Source organism: Seriola aureovittata, chromosome 11 (assembly GCF_021018895.1).
Source record: "Seriola aureovittata isolate HTS-2021-v1 ecotype China chromosome 11, ASM2101889v1, whole genome shotgun sequence".
Lineage (NCBI taxonomy): Eukaryota > Metazoa > Chordata > Actinopteri > Carangiformes > Carangidae > Seriola > Seriola aureovittata.
Window position 1 is genome coordinate 13740974 of NC_079374.1, and position 11187 is coordinate 13752160.

At 41.1% G+C, this 11187-nt stretch overlaps 1 protein-coding gene across 1 annotated transcript; it reads left to right on the top strand.

The window, feature by feature from the left end:
- The first annotated feature begins 631 nt into the window (after window positions 1-631).
- chn1 (chimerin 1) lies at window positions 632-10987 on the top strand. The gene is made up of 7 exons (XM_056390098.1): window positions 632-1306; window positions 2657-2741; window positions 5796-5969; window positions 7699-7776; window positions 8502-8639; window positions 9230-9335; window positions 10098-10987. The coding sequence occupies exons 1-7, from the start codon at window positions 1055-1057 to the stop codon at window positions 10267-10269; spliced, it is 1005 nt and encodes a 334-aa protein (XP_056246073.1). The 5' UTR covers window positions 632-1054; the 3' UTR covers window positions 10270-10987.
- The last annotated feature ends 200 nt before the right edge of the window (window positions 10988-11187 follow it).

Consider the following 11187-nt stretch of genomic DNA (forward strand, 5'->3'; position numbering starts at 1 on the left):
CTTCTCAAGCAGAGCACTGGGATTTTAATCTGTGTCACAGTGGAAATTTCAAAGCTGTTTCATCATCAATGGTCTGATTAAAAACAATGTGCCCTTTTAATCAACAAAGCTCTTACTTTTTTTCAAGAGTCCCTTTATGTTTCTGTTTCTTTATTCATTTCATGTTTAGTTTTTCTTACTTTTTCATCCAAACGCTGCTGAATATGAAATTTCTTTTATCTGAATGAAAGCTGGAGCATCACTCTGTATCAGTGATGTCATATATTGCTTACGTGCTTTTGTGCTCTTGCTCTTTGTGGTCCCAGTCATGACCAGTTTCTGTGGCAACATGATTTTGAAAATAGCTCCCCTCTCTAACGGCCCACTGCTGTCGCAAGTTGCTGCAGCCTGCAGCCCACTCTTGATGCATGACTCATTCATTGCTCATTATCATCCCACTCTCATTTCATACTACCCAGGCTCCCCTGCTTGGATATCTGATAGAGATGGTTGTGTGGGGGCGGGGTAGTGGCTACTATAAAGCCGGTGTATCCATGCTACGATTGGCTGGTGGGATCCATTTAATCTGCTGTGACTGCTACAGGGTCCGCCCCTGTACTCCTCCCCCTCACTCCGACCGCCCTGACAGCATCCATACACAACACTGTGCTGTCTCTGTTCCAGGGAGAATATCAGCTCTGCACAGGGAGGAGAGGATTAGCGCAGCCACACAGCTCATCCGCATACACGTTCCCAGAGAACCACATGAGCACCGAGGGGCTGCACCTCTTTTGTATAAAACCTGGCACTCCTATCACAGAGGCGCCACTTGATCTACTGTCACTGCTGTGAGAGGATTTAATAAGGACCACTGTATTTTTTTCTTTTAGACTCTTTTAAATGATTTCTAGATTTTAAATTTGTTGTCTGTGATGTCTCTGTTCAACTGGGACAATGCAAGTAATATTGTTTGATACAGACTTGCTCTGAGCATCAAGGAGTTTTACCCTAATTCTTTTTGTACTTTTCTACTGGGTTTGTTCCTTCACCTGGTTTGGGAAACAGCAGCACCAGAATGCCATCTAGAGAGTCCTATGAGGTTCACAAGGAAGAGAAGTCCCTGGTGCAAAAGGCCAAGCGAGAGGCCAATCAGGAGGATATTCTGGTGGCTGCTCTGGGGATGAGGATGGGGCCACAGAAACCTCCAGCCACTTTCTGGCAGCCACTTAAACTATTCGCCTATTCACAGCTCACCTCACTGGTACGCAGAGCCACGCTGAAGGAGAGCGACCGGACACCCAGATCTGAGAAAGTCCACAACTTCAAGGTGAGACTGAATCAACTTTAGGAAGTCTTGTCAGCTGTTGCATCTGTAAAATGTTTCTTTTAATTTCATCATGTGTGGCCAGAGGGCTGCTTCCTGTGCTTCCCTTGTGGAAGATGGAAGCCGGCGGGGGGGGGGGGGGGGGGTTGTTACTGAGTGGGAGAGAGGATGAAAAACAGAGCTGTTTTGGACTTTCCAGTGAGCTTTTATCAAAAGAAAATCTGTTGGGTGGTCTGTGGACCACTGCTGTTGGTTTGAGCACCAGATGGACAGATTAGGCCAGTGGAGAGGGGAAACAGTGGAGGAGTGTATCCCTGTTTGGCTCAGGCTCTCTCTCCTAGTTTGGCTGGTTAATGGGATGGAGAGCAGGGGGTGAAATATTGCCTTCAAGGCTTTCAAACTGCTGATGCTCACTGGTCTATTTCTGCTGCTTTGTTCCCTTGAATTGCTGAATGTTGCATTTCAACATTTTAAGAGCCACTGTTTAAAGCCTCCACAACCAAGCAGGAGTGTAACATTTGTGTGAATTATTAAGAGAGTATTTTAATGCATTAATGTACCAAACAGATAATACATTACAGTAACATCTTGGAGCTGAAATAGATCTGTTTTGCAAATTAAGCACTCAGTTTTATCTTTAAGTTTATCTTCTTCTCGTTTGAATTCTTTTACATGATTTGCTTGGGACTACAGGTTCTGTACACCAGTTAAACCAGCACTTCAGTTTGACATTTTCACATCCCGGCTTCTTGAAATAATTACTCTAAGTCAATGCATTAAGCAGTGAGTGAGCACAAACTAATGAGATGTGTGTTAAATTGTAATCCTTCGATTCTGTAAACATGAAAAGAAATGGCACCTGACATCACTCCAGGTGGTCAGGAGCAGGGGGAGTTGTGGCTTGCTCTTGCTCTGGTTCCCAGAGGCCTCCCTGATTGGCTGAGCTATTGTTGCCTGGTGAAAAGTTGGGGGTTCCCTTTCCCACACGAGCGTGGTGGCCCTCTACTGTTTCCATAGCGAATTTCCCTGACGACTTTCACCTTCACTCCGGTGAAGTGTCAAATCCTAACTGTGGCATGATGGCAAAGCCTCCCCTGGCTGCAGTCACCGCTGCACCCGCCTCAGTATTGTCAGATTGAGGGTCTGTTTGAACAACAACCCTCCTCCACCCACAGACAATCCTCCTCCTCCGCTGCCTCATTTAAGATGGCAGCACCTATGGGTGTTCTGGCCTGCTGAGGAAGAGGATGGGCTATCTATGGAGTAAATGTCCGCTGCCACTCGCTGCTCTCCCTCTGTTTTGTCACTGCTCTTCATCACTAATATCTGTCACTGTCCTCCTCTCTGTTGCAGGTCCATACCTTTCGAGGGCCTCACTGGTGTGAACACTGTGCCAGCTTCATGTGGGGACTGATGGCCCAGGGGGTCAAATGTGCAGGTACATCTTGTTCTCATGCTACATTAACACAGTGTTATATAAACTGCTTGATCCCATCACAGCACTCTCTGATTACATTCAAGGCGTACATAGTGACCGTTACTGTATATGGGTTACTTGGTTTTTAGTGCATCTGGAGCTGGATTATTCAGTTTTAATCTAAAGTCCCAACAGTAGTTTGTGGATTATGGGTTGTATAACAGAGTGACATTATGGCTCTATAGCTATGATGTAACAGGTACGTATGTTACACGATGTTGAGGTCTTATTTTTGACCTACATTTTTCTTCAGGGGGTTTTTGAATGCGGTTCTATCTGTGCTGACAGATTATTTCAACAATCTAAAAGATCATTCTTTACGCAAAGTATTTAGATTTGATTTTGATTTTTTTCAGCACATGGTTGGGCAGTTCCTCACATCATCATGTCATTATTACATTAACAAGGGCTATACAGTATACATCCACGATTTTAATGGTTAAACATCAGCTGCATTAAAAACCAGAAAACACACAAACAACAGACGGCTATTACATTCTCATGCACATGAAAATATGTGTCTTTTTAATCTCAGTTCTCTGTACTCTGATGAATGCATTATGTCAATATGAGCTACACATTTAAAAAAAAAAAAAAGAAGAATAATAATTCACAGCAACTCTGTGAGGATGTTCAGTCTTTTCTAAATATGTCTTTACTGTGTGTGATAGATTTAACATACAGGCATTCAGTCCTGTCACTGTTGGGGAAATGGTTGTTATATTCACCCGTTTGCTTGTCAGATACTCTGATGAGATTTCTAGTTCACTGTGGCTGTTTCTAGAACTCCTTTCCCATCCCAGAATAGTGCTATAATACAGTCTGATGTGTGTCTTTGATGTTTTATTGATAAAACAAAGTGTGTCACAGAAATCTGTGGGAGCTCTGATATTAATTATTTATGTTTTGATTTTGAAAGCTTGTAGCAATTGAAATAAAGGCACATATGATCGGAGCCAGTCTTTATCGACTCATATGTATCACCATTCCTTCAGACTCGAACACTAGCTAGCAGAATCTAGGGCAGCGAAGTCTCACATGATGCTCAAATTTGCATACCAAAAAATGTTCTTCCACCCCCTTTTTCTTTTTGTATGTGTGAACTGTTTTTGGCCGAGTGCCAGAAAGCCAGCCTCTGCTTGTGCTTGTTGTGCCACATTTCCTCATCAGAGTACGCCCCCCAGCCTCATCCCATCATGCCCATGAAGGAAAACAAAGCTGGCATGTCTCTTTAATGAGGAGCAGAGCTCGGAGCGTGGGGAAGGAGCTCTGTTTCCACACACATTAAAATTCAGCAGCTTCAACTAAAGAGCTAGGTCACGCAGCTCAACCCCTATTTAACTTAAACACTTGGTAGAAAAACCAAAACATCTAACAAGTACGAGTGGTGCTTTTTGTTTTCCGATCCGGTCAGAGAGAGACTGGTTTCAACTGGTAACTCGGTGGGTTAGACACAGTGATAATGTGCTGATTAGAAATTAGCAGCCAGCCACCAGTAAACCTCTTCTCAGAGCCCTTTAGCCAAAACCGAGCTGTAGCCTCTTCTCCATAGCAACACAGACAGAGCTGACGGTGCAGTAAAGCAGCATCCCCTGTCTCCTGGTGTCCCTTGGGCCTATGCCTCACCCTCACCCACCCCACCTGGGACCCAGGGCCATCAGTGTGTTCACGTGGACACCAGGAGCTCAGCAGACCTGTGTCTGATGACAGGGCCTCCTCGATTATACTGCCTGTCTCATATCCTTAAGAGAATCATCTCTTAAGGTAATTACATTTCTGCATCAATGCATATAAATGCAGACCGCGTGAATTTCTCAAGGGACCCATATTAATCAAAATATTGTCTGAGGTCCTGCAGAGGCTTAGATTCTTGGCTTTAAGAAAGAGATTTTTTTTTTAATTAAAAACTAGTAAATCTTCTGAGGAATCAAAGCAGTACTTTTTATGTTGTAGGAATCAAAAAGCACATGGCATTTGTCAAAAAAAAAACCCTTTCAGAACTTGGAGACAGCTCAAAAGATCTAAGAGCTTGAAGAGCTGCCCCATTTTAGTCTGGGAAACTAGGTCTAGTGTAGCCCGCAGCGCCTCAATTGCTGCTTCCACAGCCATTGTGTGTGAGCTTGGATATGGAAAAGAATAGAGTGCAGCAGCGGCGCTGATCGTCCCTCCTCCAGGCCACAGCGTTTTCAGTGTTCCTCTAATTCCCTCCATGCATCTCTCTTACATCAGAGCTGCAGTCTCTCTCTCTCTCTCTCTCTCTCTCTCTCTCTCTCTGTGTGATTCTGCTCTCCACGGGCTCCTCTTTTCCCGACAAGGTGAATCCTGCCCTGAAACAGCTGTGCCTCAGGCCCCGTCCACTGTGTCTGAAGACAAAACACGATGTGGGATACTTTCACTGGCACCATGACTAATGTGCTATTTAAACACCGAAAGACATGAATTTAATCTCTGAAAATATGTTGTAGTGAAGAAAAAATGTCAAAAATGGGATTTCTTCACATTTATCTAATAATATTTAAAGTATATTTAAATAAGAAATGATTTAACAAAAAAAATAAATAAATAAGATTAACGTCCTGTCTTCTGGTTCATTATTGTTTTATTTTAATATTTTTCATGTTTGTGATAAACAAATAGCGCTCTGGAGGTGACTTTGGTGCTCAAGGTGACTCCAATGCCATGTGTGGTAGAGAGAAAGGAGCTCTCCAGTGGCCTCATGACATCTAGGTGACAAATATTGATCAAGGGAATTAACACTCCAGTGCAAGCCAAAACACACACAAAACCATCCAACCAGCCTGAAATTAACCTGATGTTGAATGTGAATTTACATAATAGTCATCACTTCAGAGATAAAACGACTGAACCATGAGAAATCATTTAGTTGACTTTGTTTGCTGTTTGACAAATTTTATAGTAAAATTAACTCTACAGTGTACCGTTTTTTTTTTTGTTGTTTTTTTTTAATATGCTGCAGAAATTCATGAACTAAACCTGCTGCATCTCTCTTTGTAGACTGCGGTCTGAACGTCCACAAACAGTGCCAATCTCTGGTACCCAACGACTGCAAACCAGACCTGAGACACATCCGTAAAGTCTACAGCTGTGACCTCACGACCCTGGTGAAAGCTTATAATACAGCGCGACCCATGGTGGTGGACATGTGCATACGAGAGATCGAGTCCAGAGGTGAGTTCAGGACATGCGCGTTCGTCCACATGTGTATGTTTGTTTCAAATATACAGCTCCCCAAGATGTAAATGTGATACATGCAGTTTAGTTTAAATGCCAACTGAATCACTTTTAAGCCCTAACAGCTTTAAAGTTAGACAGTAATTGGCTGAGTGGAGGCTTTGCACTGAAGGATGAAATGCTGCAAACTAAAGAGGAAGAATTATGGAAGCAAGGAACAGCCATAATAATTCAAGTAACTGAATAACTAATTGTGAAACTCAGTCACTACTGAATACTTTTCAGTTGAAATTTAAATGACATTGAATTTATAGCATTCTTCCTTTTTTTAAAAAATGTTTTTATATTTTACTATTTTTTCATTTCCTCTTGCAGTCTTGTAATTTCCAAGAAATTTTGCTCTTTTTTTCCAAGTTGACAAATTCACACATTGGGCATATTGAACATTCAGGTATCAAAGTGTCAAGTCTCCTTTCTAAACATCTTCAGGGATCATGTGACTGACATAATGCAACCTGATGACCTGAAAAAGGTCTGATTGATTAGTTCAAGCTTGATTGATTATCCATTATAGTCTGAATGTTCTGAAGTTTAAATGTTTATCTTGAACATGGTGTCTGAATTCACCCAATCCAATTTGAGCACCCTAATTTTTTTTTACTTAAATTTTAGATCTGAAAATTACAAATTGAATATGAGCAACTTGAATATCAAACAACTGAATCAAAACCTACAATAATACTGCATATCAAGTTTTTTTTTAATTGTACAACTTGAAATGAGCCTCTGGAAATTTTAAAGAAAATAAAACCATATAAATTATGATATAACATTGTTAAAGTCTTTCAAACTATGAATTAAATACTACTTAATTAATTCAATTTAATTTCTTACAAGATCCTTACTGCTTTCTTTGCTTCGATAAGACATTTAGAAGATTATTCTGGGACAACCTATTGAGCTCATGTCCGTTATTCTGAAATGGTGTATTTTCAGAACTTTAAATTTAATTCCTTTAAGAACATTCATTTTTAACATTTTTAGCTGATATTACACAGAAGAAAAACAAGTCTCTCAAAACAAACCCTTTAAAATGCTATTTGTATTAGTTTATATTAGTTTTTGGATCCTGTTTATTGTGTATATGATCTTTGTTGTAAAACAGCTTTCCTTTGATTTTACAGTAAGTGATCTATAATATATACTACTGAGGTTGAGATTGAGGTTTTAAAAGTTAGATATCATTACTAACTGAATTAACGTTTTTTTTGGATGGGGTGGGGTGGGTGGGGTGGGGGGATGGGGGGGGGTGGGGGGGGTTGACTGGGAGGACTGATGAGTGTGCTGCTGGTAATTGTAAACCTGTAATGAGGAATACATTACTCTGTTTCCTGCTGCCTTTGTTGATTGCGTTTCAGTTAAATCATTCAACTATGTAGGAAACTCATTGCTCCCTTATTGTCTCCCCTCTAATATACATCTGTAGCTAAGTTTGATTTATGTCTTTATTATTTTACCCAGTGATGCAGAAAACTATTTGCATCTGCCCATGTTGCTCCATTGTGAGACATTGTGGACATTTTACCCTTAATTTCTTATGCATACTTAAAAGTGTTTAATGGCATTTCCTAAATTACCCACGGCGATTTTGTGCAGGTGAATTTCTCCACATTACTTCTGACAGCGCTGCCGATGTCTGAAAGGTTGTTTATGTTTGTTCCTTAAGGACTGAAGTCTGAAGGCCTCTACAGAATATCTGGGTTTAGTGATTCAGTGGAAGAAGTCAAGATGGCATTTGACAAAGGTATGTCCTCCTTGTTTTATGGATTTCTGTCAGCTCACGACATGACATTTGACATTACATGCTTACATATGTTTGCATAAGACACACAAAACATTTCAGATTAATGAGAAAGTGACACATTAGTGAGGGATTAGTGTCCATCTGGGAGAGCAGATCCTGTCCTGACACGTCCCTCTCACGCAGGGTTTCACAGTGTGGGCAGACAGGGAGGACCTGAGGGGATACAAACCATGGATTGTACTCTCACTGCCTTAAACATAGCTGTAAAAAAAAACCTCTTCTGCTGTGTTGGGATTCAGTAGTGGACTTAGTGAGAATGAGCCTGTCTTGGCCCAACGCTGTGTGAATTTTAACTGTAAGAAAAACCCTGCAGCAGTGGGCTAAACTCTTAGCCAGATCCGCATGTGGGAGATCATCCATGACAGAGTGTCATTCCAGCTCACAGCACTGTGATGTTCAGTCTGCCAGCACAAGTAGGCCATGGCCTGCTCTGGAACGCATGCATAACCCAGGGAAAGTCGGAATAAAACAGGCCAGGCGGATGATAGCAGCTACTTTGCAAAAAGACAGAGCGAGAGTAGTATTTCTTTTTTTCCACCAGCTGTAACACAATCTCTTTATTCTCCAATTCACACTGTGATGTGAAAGTGCTTATGTCAGACATGTTTTATAGTTTGACTATTTTCTTCTTCTTATCTCCCTGTTTCCATCACACATCCTCACAGATGGCGAGAAGGCAGACATCTCAGTGAACGCCTATGAAGACATCAATATCATCACGGGTGCACTGAAACTGTACCTCAGGGATTTGCCTGTTCCCATCATCTCATATGATGCTTACCCCGGGTTCATCGAGGCTGCAAGTAAGTCAACAACTAGTCAAATTAGTTGGCAACACACCTCAATATGTTTGACTTTGCCGCAGTTGAGGATGGCAAAAGGTCACTATTAAACTTTATGTTAAACTTTAAAGTGCTGTTGTATTAGATTACATTATATTGCTGGTTGTTGTTATTGTATCTACCCTCTTGGAGCTACCCATCACAACTGCAATAATCTGCTGTTATTAAAAGCTTCAGTCATGCAGATTTTATGGTTATCGAGTGAAAAGAAAGTGTTCATTATTAATTATGCAGAACTATGAAACTGCAGCCTTGTACAGCCGACCTCTCAGAATCAGTCAGTGACTTTCAGAGCTCAGCTCTGACCTGAAGTAAAATGTTCCACTCTGATTGTGCATCTAATTTGTGTCCCTAACTTGCAAAAAAAACAACTCTACATTTAAAAGCACAGGGTTAATTTGCTTTAACTATATCAAGCCGCATGCCCTCCTCAGACTTCCTCTCAGAGATTAATGGGTTTTATTACCCCACAGGAAATAACTACATTGATTCCTGATTGCGTCCTTGTGTTTTCTGGCCACTCTAACAGCACGATCCTTTATGTTTCCCAGAGCTCACAGACCCAGAAAAGAAGCTGGAAGCTTTCCGCGAGGCTCTCGCTCTGCTGCCGCCATCACACAGGGAAACTCTCAAGTACCTCATGGCACATTTAAAAAGGTGAGCAACCCAGTCGCAAAAGTGAAGGGAGTGTGTGAAAATTATTCGAGTGAGGGGTTTCAGAAAAGGTGGCTGGTTGTGTATTTTTTCTTTTTGCTGAAGGGGGTTGGGTAGTCAGGAGTTTGTTATTTGTCTTTTTTTTTTTACTATCCTACAGCAGCTCTCACACTCATCTGCATCTTAACGGAAAGTTACTACAGTAAATTTTCAAAAATTAGAAATGTGTTACAGTCATGGATAAACGAAAACAACAATGGCTATTGGTATTACCCACCGATACACCCCAACCACCTGAGACTTTGCCGCTCTATGTGCTATCTACCCAACTTCCTCCCGTTTTATTTACTACGACTGCTAGAGGTCTCCAAACAATAAAACATAACTATGGGTTATAAAAAGATGCTTCCACAGATGACCCAAGGGCTCAGTTTTTACAGGACAGTCTCAATTATTCAGTAAACAGGACACATCACTTTTTTATTTTAACGACTGCTGATCCTGCTTCTCTTGTGCGATTTGGTGGTAAAAATGATTACTCAGTCAATAGTGTTGGATTACTTCGAGATATTGTGGGGAGTGTGTTGCAACTTTTCTCTTAGTCAAGGGGAAGGTCCAAATAAAATGCACAACGCTGGGGAGGGCCATGCTTTGAAAAAAAACATAATGTTCAGCCCCCCTCCCGACCACAGTCATTTTCGTACTCTTCCTGAAACTCTTTCACTCCCAAAATCTAACTCTAATATAACTAATATATATTTGCAGGGTAACACAGAATGAAAAATTCAACCTGATGAACGCAGAGAACCTGGCCATCATTTTCGGGCCCACCCTCATGCGCGCACCAAACCTGGACGCCATAACAGCCCTCAATGACATCCGCTACCAGAGACAGGTGGTGGAGTTGCTCATTAAAAAGGAAGATGTGCTCTTCTAAACACAGATCAGGACTTTTTTTTTTTAGAACGGTTCTCTAATGATTCTTTTGTGTAAAGACTTGATTGACTGTTTGTATTACATTTATTGATAAATTTTTTTTAAATGCCCTGTGTATGGACTAGTGCTGACCTAACATCTGTCCTCCCCTGTACTGGGTGTGGATGATGAACCTTACACTTGTACGTACTCTATGTCTCCCCATTTTTGTCGGGGGATTTTCAGAAGCTGACAGGCCAGCATGCATGGTGCGAGGTCTTTGTTGCTTTGTAGTCGTAACCTAGCATGTGTTAAAGATTGTGTAACGCTGTGATTTTGCTTTTGTCTGTTCTCTAGAGGTTATAGTCCACATTCCCAGCTGCCTGCTGCGCAGTTATTTCTGTGAAACATTGTATAGCTGGATGTAAAAATAAGCTACTGATTTTTCTGGGGTAATTTTTATGATGCTGTATTTTTTTATCTCTTTGACAGTTTTTATGTAACCTGCAGTTCTTAGTTGAATGAGCCTCTCCTGTTAAAGTGTACACACTGGTGCATTTGCCTGACCGTAACATTTTTATTGTGTTATAAACAGCATTATTTGTGAATTTAATTTTTTACTGTAATGTTTTTGTACACAACTTGTGCATGGTCACTTTAATTTATTAAACCTTACTCTGAGAAATGAAATGCTTTATGAGTCAGCTGAATTACCATAATAAAAAAATCTAATTGTTAAACCTGCATTAACTATTTTATATCCACTCGGGGGCAGCAGAAACAAGCTGTATGTTTAGGTCATGTTTCTGGCCACCTGGCAATTGCAAGTCCAAAATTCATGTTCATTTACTCCTGTTTTTGGTCTCCACCATCTCCTGAGGGATATTCCTGGATCTTTAGCACCACCATGATGACCAGGTAGTCATTGTCAGTGTGCTAG

What these genes read in the sequence shown, in the direction of transcription:
- chn1 (XM_056390098.1), top strand. Translation starts at nt 1,055, where the DNA reads ATGCCATCTAGAGAGTCCTATGAGGTTCACAAGGAAGAGAAGTCCCTG. An exon ending in AGAAAGTCCACAACTTCAAG is followed by an intron (nt 1,307 to 2,656) that starts GTGAGACTGAAT and finishes TCTCTGTTGCAG; the next exon opens with GTCCATACCTTTCGAGGGCC. An exon ending in CAAGATGGCATTTGACAAAG is followed by an intron (nt 7,777 to 8,501) that starts GTATGTCCTCCT and finishes ACATCCTCACAG; the next exon opens with ATGGCGAGAAGGCAGACATC.